Source organism: Aspergillus niger, assembly GCF_000002855.4.
Source record: "Aspergillus niger supercontig An03".
NCBI lineage: Eukaryota > Fungi > Ascomycota > Eurotiomycetes > Eurotiales > Aspergillaceae > Aspergillus > Aspergillus niger.
In genome coordinates, this window is record NT_166520.1 from 939,536 (window position 1) to 962,163 (window position 22,628).

At 51.6% G+C, this 22,628-nt stretch overlaps 10 protein-coding genes across 10 annotated transcripts; 3 read left to right on the plus strand and 7 right to left on the minus strand.

Moving 5' to 3' along the window:
• Positions 1-279: 279 nt before the first annotated feature.
• An03g04340 (uncharacterized protein) lies at positions 280-1,992 on the minus strand (the record flags this gene model as incomplete). Its single annotated transcript, XM_001390278.3, has 5 exons — positions 280-361; positions 419-1,494; positions 1,567-1,734; positions 1,793-1,893; positions 1,983-1,992. 5 exons carry the CDS (start codon positions 1,990-1,992, stop codon positions 280-282), a joined length of 1,437 nt encoding a protein of 478 aa, XP_001390315.1.
• Positions 1,993-2,517: 525 nt separating this feature from the next.
• On the minus strand, positions 2,518-6,528 carry An03g04350 (hypothetical protein; the record flags this gene model as incomplete). The annotated part of the gene is made up of 7 exons (XM_059747071.1): positions 2,518-4,224; positions 4,438-4,575; positions 4,898-5,149; positions 5,245-5,469; positions 5,888-5,977; positions 6,082-6,394; positions 6,470-6,528. The coding sequence occupies 7 exons, from the start codon at positions 6,526-6,528 to the stop codon at positions 2,518-2,520; spliced, it is 2,784 nt and encodes a 927-aa protein (XP_059605241.1).
• Positions 6,529-6,566: 38 nt separating this feature from the next.
• An03g04360 (uncharacterized protein) lies at positions 6,567-7,188 on the plus strand (the record flags this gene model as incomplete). Its single annotated transcript, XM_001390280.3, has 2 exons — positions 6,567-7,054; positions 7,101-7,188. 2 exons carry the CDS (start codon positions 6,567-6,569, stop codon positions 7,186-7,188), a joined length of 576 nt encoding a protein of 191 aa, XP_001390317.3.
• Positions 7,189-7,250: 62 nt separating this feature from the next.
• On the minus strand, positions 7,251-7,606 carry An03g04370 (hypothetical protein; the record flags this gene model as incomplete). The annotated part of the gene is made up of 2 exons (XM_059747072.1): positions 7,251-7,308; positions 7,389-7,606. The coding sequence occupies 2 exons, from the start codon at positions 7,604-7,606 to the stop codon at positions 7,251-7,253; spliced, it is 276 nt and encodes a 91-aa protein (XP_059605242.1).
• A 175-nt stretch (positions 7,607-7,781) lies between these two features.
• An03g04380 (uncharacterized protein) lies at positions 7,782-9,009 on the plus strand (the record flags this gene model as incomplete). The annotated part of the gene is made up of 3 exons (XM_059747073.1): positions 7,782-8,308; positions 8,457-8,820; positions 8,914-9,009. The coding sequence occupies 3 exons, from the start codon at positions 7,782-7,784 to the stop codon at positions 9,007-9,009; spliced, it is 987 nt and encodes a 328-aa protein (XP_059605243.1).
• A 681-nt stretch (positions 9,010-9,690) lies between these two features.
• On the minus strand, positions 9,691-14,238 carry An03g04390 (uncharacterized protein; the record flags this gene model as incomplete). Its single annotated transcript, XM_003188596.2, has 8 exons — positions 9,691-10,584; positions 10,647-10,905; positions 10,949-11,109; positions 11,189-11,246; positions 11,508-12,849; positions 13,109-13,364; positions 13,867-13,975; positions 14,174-14,238. 8 exons carry the CDS (start codon positions 14,236-14,238, stop codon positions 9,691-9,693), a joined length of 3,144 nt encoding a protein of 1,047 aa, XP_003188644.2.
• A 321-nt stretch (positions 14,239-14,559) lies between these two features.
• On the minus strand, positions 14,560-15,306 carry An03g04400 (uncharacterized protein; the record flags this gene model as incomplete). The annotated part of the gene is made up of 1 exon (XM_001390284.3): positions 14,560-15,306. One exon carries the CDS (start codon positions 15,304-15,306, stop codon positions 14,560-14,562), a length of 747 nt encoding a protein of 248 aa, XP_001390321.1.
• Positions 15,307-16,997: 1,691 nt separating this feature from the next.
• On the minus strand, positions 16,998-18,458 carry An03g04410 (uncharacterized protein; the record flags this gene model as incomplete). The annotated part of the gene is made up of 3 exons (XM_001390285.3): positions 16,998-17,342; positions 17,420-18,214; positions 18,342-18,458. The coding sequence occupies 3 exons, from the start codon at positions 18,456-18,458 to the stop codon at positions 16,998-17,000; spliced, it is 1,257 nt and encodes a 418-aa protein (XP_001390322.1).
• A 251-nt stretch (positions 18,459-18,709) lies between these two features.
• An03g04420 (uncharacterized protein) lies at positions 18,710-19,267 on the plus strand (the record flags this gene model as incomplete). Its single annotated transcript, XM_059747074.1, has 3 exons — positions 18,710-18,815; positions 18,908-19,011; positions 19,235-19,267. The coding sequence occupies 3 exons, from the start codon at positions 18,710-18,712 to the stop codon at positions 19,265-19,267; spliced, it is 243 nt and encodes an 80-aa protein (XP_059605244.1).
• A 27-nt stretch (positions 19,268-19,294) lies between these two features.
• An03g04430 (uncharacterized protein) lies at positions 19,295-22,288 on the minus strand (the record flags this gene model as incomplete). The annotated part of the gene is made up of 5 exons (XM_059747076.1): positions 19,295-19,340; positions 19,471-19,550; positions 19,656-19,769; positions 19,835-21,959; positions 22,164-22,288. 5 exons carry the CDS (start codon positions 22,286-22,288, stop codon positions 19,295-19,297), a joined length of 2,490 nt encoding a protein of 829 aa, XP_059605245.1.
• Between the last annotated feature and the right edge of the window lie 340 nt (positions 22,289-22,628).

The following is a 22,628-nucleotide window of genomic DNA, read 5'->3' on the forward strand; positions in this document are numbered from 1 at the left end:
CACCCGAGATGGTCAAGCCAATTAAGTTAATTTTAGATCTTTTGTCAATATGGTTACAAACCAGGTAGGTGCTATGTACAGCTGTGGCGTGGACGTATCTCCGTAGAGAAGATCTTCCCCTCCTGCAAATTGTTAAAACTAGCCATACATCCATCAAGAAACTAAATAATCCAGATCCCAGCCACAACAGCACACTACCTGAGAAGAAACAGAAAGTTGCAAGAACAAACATAAGCCCTCAAACTTCTTCTCATGCTTTCATCAAAAAGGGGGCCTTATCTAGTTACCCGGAACAAGGCCCTTGAGGCCCGATCCAATGTCGCCCTCACGGGCGGCAATTTCAAAGTATCCGTATATAATCCTGCATTTGAATGTTAGTATCCACTTCAGAAAATCTGAGACCAAAGTGAAGACTTACGTAACGGCAAGGAGGATACCAGTACCGCTGCCAAGAGCACCAAGCAGGTCAGAAGCGACGGACAGGGCACCAATGCAGGCACCACCGAAAGCAGCAGCAGTAGGGATGACGCGCTTGAGCTCCTTGTACATGCTCTGCTCACGGTGACCAGCCATCACGAGACCCTGGTCCTTGAGCTGCTTGGCAACATCGCGGGGAGCAGAGCCGGAAACCTCAATCCAGGTCTTGGAGAAGAGAGCACAAGCAACCAGCATGAAGGTGATGTAAACGGCGGTGTGAATGGGGTCAAGAAGGGCCTCCTTGAAGTTCAGGGGAGGAGACATGTAGTAGGCAATGCCGGAGGCGGCGTGGAGCTGGGCAGAACCCTCACGAGGCTCCCAAACACCGAGAAGCTTGACAAGGAGGTTGTCAGAGAAGCGAGAGTACAGCATCTGACTGATGAGGAAGATGTTGGAGCACAGAGCAGACTGAAGCATGATGGGCATGTTGGAGGTGTAGAACAGGCGAACAGGGTAGGAACCACGCATGCCACGCTGGCGGGAGGACTTGACAGGGATCTCAACACGGAAGCCCTGGAGGTAGATCACAGCGGCGAAAACGAGGAGAGTAGCCAGCAGGTTCATGATGTTGGGGAGGTTCTGGCGGTAGAAAGCCTCGCGGAGAGCGCGCTGCTTGTCGGACCAGGTCAACAGAAGGTGGAAGAGGGCAATGATGGCACCCTCAAACTCGGGACCACGGCCAGTGTTGATGGTCGTAGGAGAGAAAGCCTTCCAGACGATCGACTCGCAGATGTTGGTCGCGATGAACAGAGAGATACCGCTACCAAGACCATAGCCCTTCTGGAGCAGCTCATCCAGCAGGATGACAACCAAGCCAGCAACGACCAGCTGAACAATCAGCAGAACACAGATACCGGCACCAAGGTCACTGGGCTGGCCGTAAAGACCAGTGAGGACGTAGACGCAGGCCTGACCGAAGGACAGGATGATAGCGAAGAGCTTCTGAGCGGTCTGATACAGTTCACGGTCGGTCTTCAGGTCCAGGTTGACATCGATGAGGTGGGTACCAGCGAGAAGCTATCAGACAAAAGCCACATATTAGCAAATGCCCGATATCCGTGATCAGATTGCAATTTCCCCATTACATACCTGGAAAACCATGCCAGAGGAGATGATGGGGGTGATACCCAGTTCCATCAGGGTACCCCGGTTACTGGCCAACATCATACGGAGCCAGTACAGAGGGTCGGAGGTGTCAGAGGAGACAATTCCGTACAAGGGCATCTGGCTCATGACCAGGAAGATCAATAGGGTCAACTGCAGGGGTAATCCATTAGCTTAGAAGCTCATGTCGAGCTGGACAAGTATCACGTACCCCCGTCCACATCAACTTCTGGTTGAAGGGAACCTTGGTTTCCGGGGCGGCCACCTCCGGGAGGAGGGGCGTGAAGGGCTTGATGAGATCGAGAAACCGGACTAGAATCGAGTATCAGCATTTGCTGATCCATTGAGGTAAAGGATGGAACGCTGTCGCGGAGATGGCAGCGATCGCGTGCAAGACTCACGTCCGCTCATTGTGACTGTTGCACCTCCCAGAGCTGCAGGATTACTCGAATAAAAGGGGAGGGAAAGAAAGAAAGGAAAGCTGGAGGCGAGAACCAGCTGAAGGAATGGAGGGGAAGTACAAAAGGAGAAGGAGAAGAAGAAAAGACGACGGAAGAGAGAGAGGATGGAGGAGAAAGGGAGGAAGCGATGAGGTCGACGGGGATTGCGGGTGCGATCGAGAGTCGCCTCGCTGGCCACTTTGCGCCCACCCAGCCACGCTAACCCGTTGAGGCCACTTGGTCGCTTTCCTCCGCCCCTACAAGAACAATAATGACCACGATGCAGCACTATAAGCTGGAAACAACCATTTACTTGACTGAATGGGTAGGGTATTCGATAATTCTAACAAAAAAGTATCTCTCTCAAAAAGTACTCTATCTAGGTATCTCAAGGTATCACTGTATAACGGTCATATTTCACCGTTCCCTCCCAATAAAGGCCGTGCTTCCTGGTATCCGTACGCTTCGGTCAACGTAGAGCAAGCATACCAAACTGTCAGGGCCCAACAAGACAGAGACAATCATCAATCACGTTCTCCAACTCTCCAAGTCGCTCCTTCAATCCTTTGTTCTCTTCCTTCAAGATCCCCATGACACTCCATGCTTCCGAAGCAGGAACCCCATGACAAATATTACACTTCGAGCTGTTGGTCCACGAGCTGGCGATGCTCCGCGGTGTCAGCCCTTTTATAACCCGATCATAAGTAGATGGACGCGCAGGCGTCGGTGCTGGGGCTGGTGTTGGAGCTGGTTTGAGCTCTTTCTGGCTCTGCTGTGCAGGAGCAGTTGTACTAGGAGTAGACAAGGCGATCTGCGAGATATTTGGAGATGGCGCGACCGTCGACGCCGGAGACTCGAGCACTTCGCGGCGGGAGAATACACTCTCAGCAAGGCTCTCGTCTCCTGAATCGAAGCCTGAATCGCTGGTAAACGTACCATTGCTGGCGCGTTTGAGGCTTCGCTTCGGGGTCTGAAGTTCAGCCCCCAGATCAGAGGTACTCTCGTCGTCGCTGGAACGAACCAGCGTGATGCTGCGTAGGCGTGCCTCTTCCTCTCGGCGACGTAATTGCCGCTCATGCTCCAGCTCTTCTGCCATGGCCTTCATAGCTTTCTCTTGTTGGATCACTTTCTCAGCCATGCCATCTAACTGGATCTTGAGGTTCCCGATCCGTGTTCGAGTTACCTCCAGCTCTTCTTGCTTCTCATTCTTGTCGGCCAAAGCTTCATGTAAGGCGAATGTCCTCTGTTTGTATGCAGCCTGCAGCCGCCTAAGTACAGTATCTGCATTCTGTCTTAGGGCGTCAAAGGCTTCCCGGCCTTCCAGATTACTGAATCCAGTCGGGAATAAAGCGGCGTTGATATCGAGGTTCAAGAACTCGTCCTGGGCAGGTTCGGGCAGCTCCAGTCTGCTATCTCCCTGTCTCTTTAATCCGAAGAACGAGAAGGGACTTGATGATGTAACCTGTTTCAGAGGCGATGGCGCAGTCATCCGCTTCTGAGTTCGGCTTGTCAGGCCCGTCGGGACATTGGGCGACCCGTAGAATTCGCGACTGGCGCGCTTCTCCATGTCGTCTGTTGCAGCCGAGTCCTGCTCTCCTGACTGATACACTACTCCTAAGTTGACCGGTTCCGACTTTCCTTGAAACCAGCCCGACAAGCGTTTTGCGCCTTCTTCGAGTCTCCTTCTGGCAGTGTTCTCAACTGGTGGGTTCGAGGGAGTAGTGCCAGAGTCCAAGTCTTCGTAGGTTTTGGTTTGATCGGAGAAGAGCTTCCTGGACGGCAGAGGGGCTTGCCGCGGGATAATTTCGGTGTTCGCCCGACGGTGAGAGGGGTGTGAAGGATATTGTTTCGGCGGTAGTGGGGATAACGCATCCGAGCTTGGTGCTAAAGAAGTTACAGGGGTATTCTGGTGGACAGGTTGATTGTCTGCGTAAGGCTGACAATTCTCCTCGATTTCGGTCGACGCGACCGCTGTCGAGGACAGTTCCGAACTATCGCTACTCGCAGGCGTGGCTGTAGTTGACGGGTGCTCGGGGTCGCGGAGCATTGTTGAGATCGAAGGTGACTGGACGGTAGGTGGGAAGGGATGGGGCTTGGAATGACGAAGGGTCGCGGTTGGTCGCACCACTTGGACACGGACTGGAATGCCACGTCGATTCGTCGTCCAATCCAATGCACGGTCACGTATGCCGCGGTCGCTCGTCTGCGAGAAAGCAAAAGGGGGGGAGAAGAGAGGGGAGGAGAAAGACGGAAATGAGTAGCTCCCGAAGCTGTCCCTCTAGATCTTCTCTTCTTTGCTGGATTGCGGGGCGATAAACAAGGAATTGATAGAGGATGGACCGTTAAAACGGTATAGGAATGGGCCGAAGGTCGACGGTGTATACGTTATGGACAATAGTCTAAGTGGAAATTGGACGCGATTGTAACAGATGTTCTTCAGGTTGATGAACTCGACCGCCAAGCGATAGCGATCAGACGGCGTACCCGCACGTGCCCCTGTCAGCGACGAGTGCTGAGGATCCTGCACGATCTGTCTAGGAGTGGATGGAGCGATCTTTGAGAATTCAGAGCCGGACTGTCTTAGTTGGTGTTCAGAATGTTCGATATGTGGTCAACAATCCGACGAGGAGTCGCGATGGATCCTTTAGGTCAAGGAACCACGAAATATCGCGAGGTTGGGTATGTATTCTTAGAAGTCATGCTCCGCCAAACAGCAAAAAGCCGGTGGCTGAACAACCTTCTCTATGCTCCACCACGAGGCCCTGCGCTAGATGAGTGGTGGATGAGCGGGTGGTTACATGGCCTCTGAGTGATACTGTGCTGTCATGATCTTTTATTAGGCACAAAGTCGCCCCATTCCCTCAGCTCCCCTGAACCGGGCAAGCAATGACTCCAGGCGGCGCATGAATACCTTTCCATGATCCGACGACGTCATCTGTAGCACTGGCAGAGGCAATGGTCTCCTTGACGACTGGATAGTGGCATATACCATTGACGCCACATCCTACGCAGTGACCAAAACGGCGATGCCCCTTTTGCGCTGTCATTGCTGGACGGGCCCTGGAGTGCTTAGAGTCTGGACTCTTGGGGTCCCGTTTCATACGGTTTAGTTCGCAGACGATCCTCTCCTCCGTGAGATTAAGCAATCTCGGGGTTAGGCAATCATTTGCGGAGGATAAGGGGGACACAGCAATATCCACCTGTGTTTAATCGTTGTCAGTACTCCATCCTTCGCCCCCGAATGGATGAATGATTCCGAAGACCAGGCCCCAAGGACGTCTGGCACGTACGGCTCGGAAAAATGTATGTAGTCGGCCGTATACCGTGGAACCTGCGAGCCATAATTGTTCATATGCGCTGCGTGCACTCGAGCTGCAGCGATGCATCGTTTCTGGTTTACGAGGCATGGCTGCCTAAGGCTTGCGGGGTCACATGCTCTATAGAATATCTGGTTCTAGGAGAATACCAGTTGACTATTTCATTGTCCGGGTGAGAACTGTAGTATACTGATATTGGGAGTATGAATTATACACAAAGTATACACAAAGTACATCACGGTCCTTGAATTTAAAATAACTAAACCGCCTGCTCATCACTTCTATTACTGGGACTAGTAGTACTACCACTACCGTGATTTCCGGAGTATATATAGTTTCCAAATAGTAGGCGCTCGAGTACTATCTAGTATATAGTAGGATACATGCAGTCCTCCTGATCTACAGCCCCTGAATAGTCATCATTATGCGTCACAAAAACTAGCTGCAATATATCACGATATCACAGACGGAATACCTCATAAAGTCCATTGTGGGCTAGTAAAGTTCTCAACTCGAGAATACATGTCGATGTTGATCACTCCCAAGTACCGGGCGGTGAGCCTCAAATGGCCGCAGCTTTGCAGAAACACAATCAAGACCAAGCTTATGGATCGAAGCAACAGTTCCTCTTTGCATGTACTAGCCAACTGCACATCAAGAAAAAGGGCTTCCGTTTATTTGTATTCATGATTGTTACCCCTCTCCGTTTATAATCCTGTACGAACTCCGCAGTATTCCCACACCAGCGACATGGCAAGCTCGGCCGCAAGCGGGTTGAAGTACCTTTCCAATGCGCTAGCAACACCTGAACAGCTATCAAACTCATCATCATCTATTGATGGTGTGCCTGTTGATCTAGAAGCATCAGTTCGATATGCCGGCGCGCAGCTCACACAAACAGCGGGAATTCTGTTGCGATTGTCGCAAGATATTATCGCGCAGGCTATTGTGACATTTACCCGATTCTGGATAGGTTCGGAAGGCGGCAGTCTACGAATATATTCCGTGAAGGTATTCGGAATTGCTATTATCTCTGCGAAGGGAATCGAAAAGGTACTGACAGGCTATGTTCACCTAGGATGTATCCGCCGCAGCGCTGTACATGACCGCCAAGTTATCCTTCCAACCTACCTCTCCCCGCTCGGTGCTGAACGTTTACGCTTTTCTCCTGTCGAAAGATGCGTCGCCATTGTGGTTCATAAACTCAAAGGGGTCGCCAGACAAGGCAATGCCAGAGACCTACCACCTTACGGAAGGCGATTATCATGCACAACGACTGGTTCTGCTGCGCATCGAGTCGATCATCCTGCGCACGTTGGGATTCAATACGCATGTAGCTCTTCCTCACACTATCGCCTTGACCTACCTCCAGACCCTTGGCGTCCCATCCTCAGCCGTTGCTCATAGAGTATTCGAGCATCTCAACTCAGCGCTATTGTCGCCACAGTTATTATACGCTACGCACCAACCAAACGCCCTTGCTGTTGCTTCAATCTACCTTGCATCCCGAGAAGTGGGAGTCAAACTCGTCGATGGCGACTGGTGGGAAGTGTTCGATGTCGACCGGGAGGACCTTGGATTCTTAGTGGTGGGCATGAGAAGCATGGAGGGATTTGCGCGGGCGGAAATGGAAAAGTGGAAGGGCCGAGGGGTACCCATGACGGTGGACGAGCTGGAGGGTGAGATAGAACACAGGAGAATGATGGAAGAGGGTGAGTGAGGACTACGCAGCATGCAAGACAATTCTATCATGCGGGCGCAGCTGGCTTGAGGAAGATCCCGGTTACAGGCTATACATGGTCCAGAACAAGCAACTGGAACAAGAGAGGGCCACGCTGGAGCCGATATGATCAGATATCGGAGATAGCAGCCAGCCTTTCCGAGGACCCGTGGGCGTGGAAATCCCCGCCACTCAAGTGACAGGGCCGCTTTGCTTCGGAGGATGCCATAGCCAGTTATTCTTCCAGGCCCTCGAAATGGCAAAATAAGGGACCTACGTAATGATTTGCGGGTAAAACCGAACCTGGCCCTTCTGCAAGTCCGCAATCACCTACCAGAAACACTGAGTAAACCAGATGAATGAAGGAAAGTCCAGTGACCGGCAAGCCACATGGTTAGCAAAGTATGATCACCAGTAAATTTATGGGAAAGTTGTGTTGTTTTTGGTGGGTGATGGAGCCTCAGCCACCTGATGTACCCCGCGTGCATCGTCCAGGCCTCCGATAAGTTCGTCACCGCCACAGCCAAACCCATTCCCTCCATCCCCATCATTCCCTCTCTCTCCTTTAATTCCTCCTATAGATAAGCTTCCTTCCCCTCCCTCCCATTTATATATCATATTTCCCCTCATCCTATCCCAACTTTAGCAACAGACCTTCCAAGGAATCCAAGAAAGACCCCCACCCCAAACCTAGGCAAACAGGCAAGCAAGCAAACTAAAGCAATGAACATCCTCCACTCCACCCTCTCCACCTGGCGAGACCGTCTCGCCCCCGTCTCCCGCACTTCAACCTTTAGAACAACCGGCCAAATCACCCCCGAAGAGTTTGTCCTAGCAGGCGACTACCTAGTCTACAAGTTTCCCTCCTGGTCCTGGGCCGACGCCGCGACCCCCGCAAAGCGTGTCTCCTACCTCCCGCCCGGAAAGCAGTTCCTGGTAACCCGCGGCGTGCCATGTCACCGCCGCCTAAATGACAACTTCGCCGGGGACGCAGGCCACGAAGACGAGATCGTCCGGGGCATGCTAGCGGGCGAGGGCGACAATGATGACGATGGCTGGTTACGGACCGGAGGCGGCGATAATGCAGCATCGTCCTCATCATCTGCTCGGATCGGAGATGTACGGACGGTCGACGAGGCCGGGAATATGGGCGAGGTAGAGGAACCGGAGGAAGATGAGATTCCGGATATGGAGGATGAGGATGATGATGAAGAGGCGATTATTCGGGAACCGGTGACAGGGACAACGCAGTGAGTCGAACCATTTCACCCCCTCCTGTTCCAGCTCGGACTGTTATTCATACCTCCTCTTTTCCCTCCCCCCTCTAACTTGCACTGCCCGGCCTTATCACATCGAAGAAACCGTATCAGTAAAGCTAATGAATCCTTATAAAAACAGACCGACCCGCACCTACAACCTCTATATAACCTACGCCAACTTCTACCGCACCCCACGCCTCTACCTCTCCGGCTACCTTTCAGCCTCTGAACCCCTCCCGCCGCAACTGATGATGGAAGACATAGTCGGCGACTACAAAGACAAAACCGTCACTCTCGAAGACTTCCCCTGGTTCGAAGGCAGTGTGAAGATGGCGACCGTGCATCCATGCCGGCACGCCTCCGTGATGAAAACCCTCCTGGATCGCGCCGACGCGGCGCTCAAGATCCGTCGCGATAAGCTCAAGGCCGCGGCCACGGCGCACGCCGAGCCTGATGCGAAGGTCGCTGCTGGAGCGGGCGGCTTGGAAGGGTTAGTGGACGATGTTAAGGGACTGTCGATGGGTGAGGGACATAGCCAGGGGCAAGGAGGAGGTGGTGATGAGTGGGAGATGCTGCAGCATGATGAGGAAGAGCAGGTTGCGATTCGGGTGGATCAGTATCTGGTTGTGTTTTTGAAATTTATTGCTAGTGTTACGCCGGGGATTGAGCATGACTTTACGATGGGGGTCTAGATGACTGACGAACTGAATAAGAGGGGACCCCGTCTTCCCTCTCTCTTTTTCAATTGGGGTGCTTTTCATCTTTTGTTTTTGTTCTGTTGTTGTTGGTTTCGGGGTTTCACTAATATCGGGATCGTGAGCTTGATTTTATACTTTTTTTTCTTTTATGGCCTTCGTTGTCTTTTATTCTGTTGCGTTGGTGGTTATGCCATTTCCCACCCTCCATCTCTCAAGGTCCCCATGAACCGGCGTGAGGAACAATGTTGATGTTATTATGAGACATGAATATGATATCACGAGACGTTAATGCAGATATTTTTTTATTCTATTTTATCCTATTGTACGGAGATCCATGATAATAGAACCAAATGTAAATAATAATACTAATACACCCAAAGAATATTACAAATATTATATGCTAACCACCCAGTGATTCAGAAGAGAAAAGAAGATGAAAGGAAGAAAGGAAAATGAAAAAAGATCCAACCAGAATCAACAAGCAATAGAAACAGTACTTCCAGTCAAACTAGACCCACTCTGGAAAAGAAAATGTATATCGAAGGGAAAAATAATGGGAGGGGGGAAAGGGGTAATGGTGACAAAAGGAAACCTATGGACGACGGGGAAGGGGGGTGAACGGTCAATGAGAGTTATGGATAGACGTAGAGGCAGTGATGGGAACGCATGTCATGCTCATGCAGGGCATTGGCAGGTGTATGCAGGCAATGCTGGAGCAGCTGGAGAAGGAGTGGGTGCGATCCTGGGCTCGGATGCAGACTCGTCGTCAGGTTGGGGCTGGGGCTGGGGCTCCGGTTGAGGGCTCGGTGTAGGGTTAGGCTGAGGTACAGGGGTAGGCTCGGGGGCAGGAGATGACTCCGGTTCAGGGGAAGGTCCATGATCAGAAGAAGGCTCAGGAGACTGCTCGGGCTCAGGCTGTGGCTCTGGCTCCGGTGCTGGGCATTCTTGCACGACTGGCTCTTCAGGTTCCTCGGTCTCAGCAGGAGGAGCCGGTTCGGAGGGGGTAGACGGAGCAGGGGGAGCAGGGGGAGCAGTGGTAGGGGGAGCGGTGGTAGGGGGAGCAGCTGGTGGAGTGGTGGTTGGAGGAGCAGGAGGAGGAGTAGTTGTAGGGGGAGCAGGAGGGGGTTGGGTAGAGTCAGTTATAGTTGTAGATGTAGCGGGAGGGGCAGGAGGAGCAGGAACAGAAGTCTCGATCGGAGGGTTGACTGGCGGAGGGTTAACTGGCGGAGGTGGAGGGGTCGTTGTGGACTCTGGGATAGTCGTAGTGGAAGTAGTTGAAGGGTTTGGTCGCGACTCTTCAGTCTCCTCATAGTTGTTACTGAAGTAGTTGCCCATGTTGATGCTGGGACCACCCGGGATGCCGATATTCATCCCATTGCCTGCGTTGGTGTTGCTGGACTCGCTTGAGCCCTCATCATCATCGTCGCCCCCACGGTCTTCACGAAATCTGTTGGAGGCATACTGGCCAGAGTTGAAGGATGGACCATCAGGGATCGAGAAGCCCATGTTAGAGCCGGACTGAGTGTTGGTATTGAGATGGTGGCTCTGTCTTCGCACAATGGCTCCATCCTGCAGCATGTGTCAGCTTCGTTGATGCTTTTATTTGAGATTGAGATTGAATTTTAACATACTCCCGCAGCGACAGGTGCAGACAGAACGGGAGCCACAGCCAGCACGAGGCATAGCAGTGCCGGAAAGCCCACGAGGTTGTACATTGTAGAAGGGAAAGAATGTGATGTAATTATCAAAAGAAGGAAACTATCCGAGTTGAAGGAGCGAATAACCGATTTAGAGATTGGCAGGAGTGGAATGAGCTGGGAAAGAATGAACAGCTGTGATCTGCAGCGAATGAGTGCTCTGATGAAAAGAATGTCGGCACGGAATTGTGGCCTTCTTATACCAGAAGACAGACACTCAAGTCATCGCCGTATACAAGGGCTCTGAGACCCTTTCTAGGACACTATCCCTCAGCATAGGGCCAGCCACAGGGCCATGCAAGGCCCACGAGACAACGACTCCGATAGTCACGGTGACCTCATGGCGAGGAGGACCTAGCCACTCTCCAGGAGACGGCCCTTCCGAAGGGCAACCTCCCTGGAGCAGTTTTTCAAGTAGTAGCCTCAAGGTTGAAAGGAAAATGGGATGATAAGATAGGGAGGGATGAGGGCTCGACCAGGTCGGGGGCGGACGCAAGGAGAGCAGAGCCATTGTTCGGCCAGATGTACCAAATACTGCAAAGAACCAAAATAAAAGAACACCCCTGTTCTCGGAAAGTCTCTCGTAGCTTTAATATTTACACGTAATGGCCGATGCATATGCAAAAAGATAAGTTCCGTCATGTTCGTCAAGTCATGGTTTCCGTCCAAAAAAAGGAATGGGCCCATCCCCGTTGAGATGAGGTCCATAGTAATCATAGTCCAAATATGGCTATGAGGTTAACATCCACAACAAACAATCTGCGATCGCAGGGTAACGCTTCGCCTCAATCCTACACCTTCCCACAGTCCGAATTCCCAAAAGCCGTGCCAAAGTTCGTCGTATTCTTGAACCTTAATTCTGGCTCTTCACCCTGACTCGGGGGCTCGACTTCAGCCTGTTTCTGATCAGTGCTTCGGGGATAGCCAAGGGCCTGCTTGACCTGGTCCAGAAGCTTTTGATCAAGCTCCTTCAGAAACTCACTATCGTGCTCTTCCTCGTTCAGCAAGGTGAGTGGCCCCTTCAGGGCAGGGTCATCCGCCAAATCCCCAAAGTACGAGTCGGAATTTTCTGCAGGTTGCCGAGGCGCTTCCGAAGCGAGGGGCTCCTCCTCGTTTGCGGCCTCCTGGGGTGACGGCTGCTCCGTGTCGATGTCTCGATCGATCCTAGCCATGGGTGTGTGACCGGCGTTCCTGGTCAGGTTGAACTCTGGTGGGCCAAGTTCAGACAGTTTCAATTTGAGGCTGTTGCGGTGCTCAGCAGAGGGTCTGGAGGAAAGTGATGGAGAGCCCTCGAGCGATGGTGGCGACGGCGGTGTGATTACACGAGCGACAATTTCTGGCGGCAATGCTGAGGACTTGAGCGTGATCCCGTCAAGTTTACTATCAAGCCTCTCAATTGGGACAGGAACGCATGCGCTCGAGGTCAAGTCAGTCGCATGTGACTTCGGCGAAAGCGCAGCATCCAAGGATGGCACAGAGACCGAAGGATTGCCTCCTTGCTCCGGGAATAGGAGACCTGAGAGGTCTGTCTTCTCCGCGTTGGGAAATACCCTTGTGGGTTTGCTTCCAGGGCTTGAGCCTTCCCACACTTGGGTACTTGTCGAGTGAGAAGAATCAGTGTGTTCTGCCGAAAATGGGTGGCTGAATTGGTTGCGAAATGCAGATGACGATGCATAAGATTGAAAAGTGCCGGTCGGGAGCGCGGCCGTACTAGTAGCGGCGGTCCCTGTGGATCCCCTACCCTTCAGCAGCGACTCTAGTTCAGAGATCCTCTGGTTCAATAGCGCACGCTCATTCTCCCATAGATGTCGTTCCTCGTTGAATAACTTCCTCTCATGCTCAAAATTTGCACGCTGGCGATCGAGGAGCGACCGTACTTGTCTCAAGTAATCGGCACTTACAACCGAATAACTGGCTGCTTCTATATCTGGGCCGCCAGAATAGTTTGGTCTCGATTCGAGATGGGTGTCTGGTACTGACTGTGTTCGACGGACAGGAGTTGGAGTAGGCGAGAAGCGAACCTCCTTGTAGAGGCTCCCATGGCCATTGGAGGACTTTGTAGCGGTTGCTGGCTTCATTTTGAAACTATTGGAGTTGCTGAGACACTCCCGGGGGCAGTCTGGGTAGGTTCTATCCCCTTCATAAAGGGACGAGAAAACGAGAGAGAGAGAGAGGGAGGGAGGGAGGGAGAGGGGTAAGGGGAAGGCAAATGGAGCGAACAATTGGCGAAATAATCAAAACGTGAATACTTTAGTTCGGTACTAGCTAAAACATCAGCCGAGCTACAGCAGCATCACTGTGATAATCGCGCGTGGAGCGACTGAATCTCTTAACAGCAGTTACTGAAGTAGAGGGACAAATAAGAACCGGGAAACCACACCGACCGGGTAACTTACCAGTGGCAAATGAGATGGGGAACGGTGGGGGAGCGAGCTGTCCGGAGTGGGCAATCGAGCGTTGATAAGCCACCGGTGCCTGAAGCAGAGTTTCAAACCGCAGGGCGAGGAGCTTCGTGCTTCGTGGACCAAAGATGTTGATGCTGGCAGCCAGCGACCACAAAAGGATGGACAAGTGGACGATGTGCTTGACTGCAGACTGCAGCGCGAAGGGCACACAGCATTTATCAGGCGGCGGGAGCCTATGAGTAACAGCCTGCAGGAAGAGATTATTATGCCAATCTTCTCTCAAACGGACTGAGGATGGATGACAGGATAGAGAAAGATCCACCCGAATGCGGGGAGAAATTACTACCAACACTTACTACTCGATAATATACCAGAGAAATCGAAATGCTCAGTGGTTCGATATCAAACGTGGGGGATTTAACGGCAGGCTGATATAGACTAGACAGGGAAGGAAACCAGACTGGGAAAAGAAAATAAAATAAAAAAAGGAACAGGAGGGGATAGAAGAAAGGGGGAAACAAGAGGGAAAACGAGGAAGAAGAACGGCTGTCAAGAAGAAGCGTGGGATTCAAATGTGATTTGGTTGCTTCTTCAACCACCAAAAGGAACTTGAGGCCGACGATCACGAGGCAGACATGACGTTATTGCTTGGATGCTCGCGAAAACGAAAAGGAACAGAACAGTCATTCCGCCTGTTCCTTGGGTTTCACCTCCATATTTGGCTCATTTTGTCTTCTTCTTCTAGATACCAGTTCCTCCAACCTCCACAGGTCTTCCCCTCCTTCTAAGGCTATGATTTCATGGTCCAGGCGGGTCAATGAATCCCCATCATCTGGTACGTCCAGCAGACGGACCGATCTGAAGCTAACCCACTACACTAACCGAGCGGGCGGCAACGGTTGCTGCTGCCCGCTGCAAGTCGCCCATGCATCTACCAACTATGATCATGCTACATTTCTAGCTTGCAGGAAAAGAAAATGACCAGGAATGACGCTGATTCAGATAGCTCTAACCACTGCAGCAACATGACGCTGTAAGAAAGAAAATTAACAGAACGGAAAAAGACCCTTTCCAAGAATGCACCACCTATGACTTCCCGCCCGTTTGCGACCAAACACCATTCTCCGTGCTCATGCCCATCCCCACCCCCCAACCCTCCAATGTGACATTCCGAGATGATTGGCAATCAAAGAGTGGAGTACCTCGAGACTAGCAGAGTCTACTGCGCGGTGTGTGTGCACATATTAGACTCTCTTCGCACCGATCTTCCTAAACGTCATCCTGCAGATATTAGTCCCAGTGGGTATCTGATCGGAAGGAGGAGAAACCCCCCGTCGGAAAAAAGTAAATGGCTGGATAGGTGAGACAATATATTACTAATGTAGACGAATAGAAAGAAGAGGAAATAGTCATGATGAGAAGAAAAACATAACACCCGGTTCCTATGCGATAGCGAGCTTCGTCTGTGACGCCCGCGTCTCAGCCTGAAGCGATTTCTTCGCATCGTCCATAACATGTCGATGCATCGACGGTAGTGGAAAGAAATGGAGATCTTTGTGCAAAGCTCCAAAAATCGTCGCCAGATACCAGATTCCCCGAGCCGACGATTCCAAATTCCCTACCGCAGCAGAAGGGAAGTAGAAGCGAGGATCCAAGTAAAACATGGTACTTGTCCAATTTGGCAGCTTCTCCATCAGCATGCGGGCGGCTGCTTTATACTCCTTCAAGGTCCGCTTCGGCACGCCGGTTTGCGAGTGGACGAAGAAGAAGATCTCGAACCCGACGCTGCGAATGCGCTTGCGCGCCGTGGCACTGATGGTGTCCAAGAAGGTGCCCAGACGGTCAAGATTGAACGAGTTCAGGAAGAAGAGAGTATTCTGCGAATACACGAAGTCCTCAACCTCGTCGTGAATTTGCCGGTTCACGGAGAGTAGGTTGCGAACTCGACCGTTCTCACCCACCCAGCTGGGACACATTGAGAGAGCTCGGTATCGGCCGCGTGCCGTGAAGACGTTCCCGCGGTCGTTAATCACGATCATCGGACGATCCGTGAATTCGTTGGGAACGACCAGCGCATATTCGTAGATCATGAGACGAAGCTCCAAAGGTAATTTGAGGAATGGCGATGGTTTGGTTGTATTCGTCTGGGGAGCATCCCCCCAATGCTCCCGTGGTCGTGGGATTCCCATTGTGAAGAGACAAGAAGTATGTACTAGCTCACGCTAGCTAGTGGGTTCGTTCGGAGTCCGTCGACAAAGCCAAACAGAGATCCACTCAGATCAAATCACTCATAGTACAGTAGTAGCACATATAATAGATCAGATGTGCAAGACTGTGGTTCAATAGCGTGTCTGCCAACGACGCAAGAGGAGTACTATATAAAGCCACTCCACGACGTCAGCTCTGACACCCGAAAGAAAAAGAAAAGAACCACCAGTACGTAGCAGCAGTAGTAATAGACACCAGACAAGATTCTGCGTGTCACCACAGCACCACTAGCCTAGTAGAAGACTACCACCACAGGCTGGCAAGTGACAACAACCGAACAACTGATGATCAGGTTATCTCTGCCAAGGACGGATATGCTATGGATGTCTCACCATACCATGAGGTATGTAGTAAGGTAATAGGTAGTAGTAGTTCGAATTCCGGAATCCTTCGAAGCAAGCCAACAAGCTAGCAGCAAATGCCACTCAGCAAGCAAGCAAGCAAGCACGTAAATAAGTAATAGCTAACCAAGGAGGTATTCCTCCGAGAACCGGTAGAGTCAACGGCTAAACCAGAGGCCACGAGTCTAGTTGGGTTAATGAGCTAGCTCAATAACCTGCAGAATAGATTGACCGGGCTATAGATAACCGAGGGTATATGTGAGTCGAGTGATCTGAACCAGCCAGCGCAGATGGGGGCGTGTGATTGAAGAGGGGGTGTTCAGTCAAGTTTGGGGGTCAGAAAAATATCAGACCACCTCTTCAATGATTGATCCCTTTTTCATCAGCCATCCAGTTCTTTAAATAAATTCAATCGCCTCATTTCGGCATGGACGGTTTACAATGCGGAAGAAAAAAAAAAAAACTTTTTCTTTTTTTCTTTTTTCTTTTTCTTTTTTCCTGAATAATGAAACAAACACGTTACTTCGGACCGAGAGCCAAGCCCGATAGAAATTGACTTTTTCTTTCTTTCTTCGTTCGATTGACAAACTTTATCCTTTCGTTCTTATTTCCCCTTCTATGCTTTCGGGTAGGGCCGTTCGGGGTGGTTCCGTTGCTACTACTAACTACTACTAGTTATGCCGTTGCTCTTACAAACAATGACTATGTGTATGCGAGTTGGATATACTGTTTTTCCTGTCGTGTAGTCGGTGATATCATCAGAGAAATACACAGTAGAAGATTACTCTGAAAGCTTGAGAACAGTAATAAATTCTGGCATGATTCGGGGATCTGTCGCTTGTTCTGCCGCTGATGCAATGACGGGAATGAGGTGGTTTAGGCTTCTTCCGGGCCGGTTTTGGGATTCGCCACCGGGCTGGAATGACATAAAATTCACATACAAATTTCAGGACTGAGGTGAACGCGTGAGAGTCTGGGGTTCTGGGTGCAGGTACTTAGCAAGTATTATTCAGTATGTTTGTGGGTTTCTTGTAGTTATATCTACTAGAGGTAGGACATGCAGTTACGGAGTATTAACCGGTCTGTGATCAGGAATATACTTTTAATTGAAATGTATTACGGATACTACTAGGTCTAGTAGATGCTTTTTCAGCCCGAAATAGATGAATGTATTATGTGATGATGATGACGATGATGCTGTTGTAATAATCTGCTTCACAACTTTATTTTCTCTTCTCTATGGCTTACCCATAAAGAGCAGTATGTATATATCAAGTACGCCGATAAACACCAAGTAACCATGCAGCTCGTAGGACAGCCAGTCCCCAAGCCATGCCGATGCTATCGCGGAGTACATTCAGCTTGCTGCCCTTGACCTCTCTCCATCCAACGGGCACCTCGGCCACGGGGATGTCGGCAAATTCGGCGAGCATAAGCATCTCCACGTCGAAGATCCACCCCTCGGAGTGCATGTACGGTACAATGTATGGCAGCGACGCCCGGGAAAACAGTTTAAATCCACATTGCGTATCCTTGATAGTGGCCGTCTTGGACGGTGTCAACAACCACAGAATCAAATGAAACGAATGCATGAGGAAGTTGCGTAGTTTCGAGCGCTGTATTTCCATGGGGATTATCGGTTAGTAATGCCGGGCAAGGACAAAGTATAGGCCAGCTGGGTAGGAGAGCATACCTTGACTACAGCTTCACTTCCAACCATATGCGCCCGAGATCCAACGGCCACTCCGCGTCCTTTCACGTCTTCGGTCTCCTGGCAGGCCGCGACAAGCTTTCCTAGATCCTCGAATTTGCTGGCCCCGTCGGCATCCGCAAATACAACGTACTGGCCGCGAACATGCCGCATGCCGTGGGTGACGGCTCCACCTTTGCCCCTGTTCTCTGTCAGGCACACCACCCGAATAGTGCCCGGGGGAATGCGGACACCCTCATGCGTCCCCGGAGTCCAAGGGCCGGCGTAGCCCTTGGGGTGCATTGAGAGTTGATGATCTCGGGCGAACGTGAACGCTATTTCTTCTGTTTTATCCTTGGAGCCATCAGAGACAATGATGATTTCCCAGCCCTTGTTGTCATGTACCGGACGATGAGCCGCAGACCCATTTGTGTGTCCATTAGCCTGTTTCCGTTGACGCATTGCTTTTTCCGCCGTAGGGGACTCAGCACCATTGGCCGAGTTGGTTACCGTGCCATAGACCTTTTCCAGGTAATCTACTGCCTCTTCCAGCATGCCTCCCAGGCGATCTTCCTCATTGTATGCGGGTACTACCAACGACATGAACAAGTCGGCTTCCTCCATCGAGGTGTGGTCGAGAACCCGACCGGGGCGTCTCTGAGCATCTAGGGCATCTTGCCAGCAAGGTAACTCGAGCGGCTCCGTGATCGATCCATCCTTCAGGAGCGTACGATATTTCTTCTCTTCAGGGAACGGTTTCCGCGGGACCGGGGCGACGGTGTAGAGAGTGATGTAGAACTATGCAGGAGGAGGATCGCTAGTTAGCGTTGCTGTTCCAATCGCGAGGCCAACTAAGGGCATCCCCCGTCAACGGGGAGCCCGGGGCGCAACGGTAAAGCCGAGGATCAATGGAATCCAAACATACCAGGACAGACAGTCCAGCGAGAGTTGCTACCAGGGTAATGAGGAGGACCGAGAGCGGAACATTCGCCAGGAGCTCGGCGCAATGAACGCAGGTGCCGAGGAAGGCACCTTCAGCCATGATGTTGAAAGACAAAGGGGGGGAGGAGGGGATAGGGACGTCGGGCGAAGGGACAGATGGCCTCGAGCGGATGAAGATAATCGCGGACAGGAAGCGGATGGAGAGGGGGAAGTGAGCTCAAATGCTCAACGGGACAGAGACGATCCGATCTTGGCCAGCCATGCGACACGGAAGCTGTCTTGAAGGATTGATCACCTAACTAACATGGAGAGAGAGAGCAGCGATCCGGAGCAGAAAGACGATGAACAATAATGGCCATCGTCCGGGACCGGGGGGAAAGAGGAACTCAAGGCAATAATAAAGTAGGAGGAGGAGGAGGAGGAGCTCCGAAGGGGAAACGTGGTGAGATAAAGATAGGTTAGTAGAGCGGGCTTTAGCCTTTAGCATCCAGCATGAGACGCGTTGCAGGCGCCAACTTGTCCTTTCAGCGGGTTTCATTCGTTCTGCAGGCTCCGCTCGGCTTCGGCTCCCCCACTCCCTGCTCGGTTCATCGCTCCGCTCTCTACGTATGCTTAGTCTGCTTAGTCTAGTAGTCCACGCATCTATCTATCTGGTATCTACATGGAAGATCTCTCCATCATCTTTTCTCTTGACAGCTTGTTCGTTGAATTACATACCAGTGACTTCGTTTTCTTCTATTTCATGCCCACTCCCCATGATGGGTGTAGTAGTATATCTAAATGCTCATCACACACGTCGGTCTTCCTCTCTCCCTCCCTATACCAGTAGGGATGATCTTACACTATTTAATAATTCCTGTCTGAGGCTCAAGACAGGTTGGAGTGAGTAGCTGCTGGATAATATCTTGATCAGGGTGGAGGGCTTACATTATCCTCCTAGACGGTCTTTCCATGTTGCATGGCAATCTCATCTGTGATCGACCTCAGAGCGGACGCAGACAAAGCTAGCTGCTAGGCTTGTGTCTTAGCGGGACTCGCATCAATATTTATTTCACCACAAGCATATGGCTCTCCTTTTTTCTTTTCTTTTCTTTTTTAGAGCGCCCAGATACCGGGCCTTGATGTTATTGCGACGAGGACCCTTGGTGGTTACACAATCGATCAGGGCCACCCAGATAGCGCGTCTCTCACACTTCTCAATACTTCACAAACGTGCAGATTGCTTGGCTCACAATTGGGCCAGCTAGGTCGTCCCTCATGTTTCACGCGCATCGTTGCCTACACTATTTTGGCTGACCTCACGCGGCTTAGCAAAGGGGTTATGTCTTTCGGCAATTGTCTCAAGCTCCAGGGCGAATGGGGTAGCAGAGAACTTCCGCTCGTTGCAGTCATATGTGATCCAACGTCCAAACTGCTCGCTATTAGCATGACTCATTTTATGCGATCATACTATCCTCCTATTCGTAGGACTCTTACCTTGGCAAGTCTGATTCCCAGCCATATGCACCTGTACATCCTTGTGATGTCCCGAGACGGCGGCTCAATGTTCCTGCCTTCACCGGCAGTAGGTGCGTTGTCGAAGAAAGAAGCAGGATAGAGACGCTGGCTCCAGGTTTGGCCACGGATAAGGAAGTCTTCCGCTACCCAGGTGGTCTCCTCCGAGACGGGAAAGTCTTCCCTTTCGGCGATCTCGGGCCTGATGTAGCTGCGAAACAGCGTATTGAGGAAATACGCAAGTTTCCTCCACGGTACCGCAACTTCCAGGCGGGTCATACCTCGCGGGGTAAGTGACAAGCACCAAAGGAATGCTAGAGAAACATGGCATGCTGCGTATATGTTCCTATCAGGGACCTGATTGACTTGTTCGAGCATCACGGACAAAGTGTGGTAAGCGAGGTAGGATCCGTAAAAGAGCAGAGGCGACGAATTCGGAGAGTCCCGAGATGCTAAGAATTCTGCCTGCACGGCCTCGAGGTCATTGACAGGAACCCAGGCGTTGAGAGCGGAGTCGTAGACCTCGTCTAGTGACTCTACTTGCGACGGGTCCGCCTCCTGGAACTCGAGGCCCAGGTAAGCGTCGGGGCTGCCATATTCTAGCATGGCGGTAATATTACAAGCGCAGATGAAGAACCCTTGTAGCCTGAAGGCAGCACCCAATTGGCTTATTGTCTGGTTCAGAAGCGATGCAAATGTGTCGACCGACTTGATAAAGCGATCTCCGACATCTCTAGTGTACAGGTGGCCATGTGCCGCCACAAAAGCGCTTACTAGTGGCAGGCGATGAAGTGCTCGAGGCCCTCTCAGAAAAGGATTGAATAGGAGGAAGATACTCTCCCGAGTGCCCGCGAACGGCTGAACACTGACCAGAGATCTCGTGTAGTAGAACAGTTGCTGGATGATATCCGGTCGGGCCAAGACCGCCAGATGATGTTGGATCCTGCCCACATTGGAATTCCGGTCTGCAGCCTGGTTGTACCAGTATCGTGCCACGCCCGCCCAGGCTTCACGTTCGCGAAGGTCGGATTCCTCCACGGCCATCCGGTAACGCGAGAGATCTCCCAGACACTCGATCCAGGTATCCTGGAAAGCGGGCACCGATTCGAGCATCAGTGTGATCATGGAATAGGCGTAGTAGATGAAGGCTAGCATGTGCTCCAAGGATTCTGGGAGCCGATGGCGCAGCAATTCCAGCAACGAATGGATTCCGTGGCGCCATAGTCGCGCGGGCATGGCATACTTCTCCGCTAGGCGTTTCAGTGCGGGGCTCGCGACAGGATGTTGGGAGCAGAGGAAGAAATCGTGATACTCTTGCAGCATAGTTCCGTGGATTCCAACCAAGCTTTGATATTGCACCTGCGTCATCGTGGGCCATCCTTGGACCCGCTTGTGCCACACCTCGCATCTATTTTCCGCCATCACCAGCCCGGCATAGATTCCTCGAACATCCTGAATCAGTTTTTCTTCTGTGCAATAATCAGTTTCTACTAGCTGAAGTATAAGCCCATTTGATGCTGATGTACCTCCGGATGTCCCAGTGACCGCGCCGACGGGACTTTGAGCATTGCTCAATTGTCTCGCGGACTCTTGGCCATAGCTCAGACCCTCCGCAGACTCCCGTGACACTTCGGAGAGGGAGGCCATCTCGTCTGGATTGGCGCCTGGGTTCCTTGGCGGACGACCGTCATTCATGACGGGACTGGAGCGAAATGCTTGCGAATGAAGCGGGGACGAGCCACCATTACTTCCGCCTAAGTCGTCCGCCATGGGGGCGGCATTTCTAGGAAGGCGGGCATCGCTGTCAGCCGGGCTAGCCTGCCCCATTCGACTTTCAGCTACTGCGCAGCTCGATGGGCGGACTAACTCGGTGTCAGACCGCTTCCATTGCTCCTGCCATGCTTGGCGACACCCGTTCGGGACGCTGGAGGAAGCAAGGTCGGCCGCTTGCTCACTCACGCCATCTGACGCAAAGTCATCCGGGATGGCGCCCCCTGAGTCGCCTCTCTTATGCGAAAATGAGGCACTGGCAGAGTGAAACGCTCGATTGGTGGTAGAAGATCCGGCAGGGGAGCCAGCATCCGACACCAACGGTGCTAGTGGCTTCCTATGTAGACTGTTAGAAGCATTGCAGATGGTAGTCACTTGGTGATGATGATGATGATGATGATCTGACAGACAAGGAGAAGATACCAAAAAAAAAAAAAAGAGACAAAAAAGAAAAAAAGGTCGAAAATATATATTAACGCGACACATGGACAGTATTCTAAAAGTGATTCAAGGACCAGGTGTGTGGGAGGACACTACTCACTTGGGGTGGGAAGGAGGATTCGGGTGGATTTCCGGGTTGGCGGGTTCTAGTAGGGCTGTTGCAGAAGAAGCTCGATCATGATATGGAACCAGTAGGGAGTCCTGGCCAGCATTTCCGTCACTCATCGTATTGGCTACCGTAGGGTTATGTAACACGTCATCTGATCCGTATCAGCGAGCTGTCCAACACCAGGTATTGATAAGACGATCAATCCAAGGATGGTGGAGCTAATGCGACAGGTGAAGGGTGGTGTGGTGGCGGTGGTAGTGGCGGTGATAATAGAATAGTAGTAGTCCTGGGGAAGAAGGACTGTAGAGAAGAAAGGGGAAGAAGGAAATTGAACAAGAGAGGACCAGGTGAATGTGCGCAAGTAGGGAGGAGACTAATATATAGTAATCGCGGCGCAAGTGAAGTGAAGCTGGCGATGACGGAGGAAGCCGAAAGGAAATCGGAACGAGAGACAGG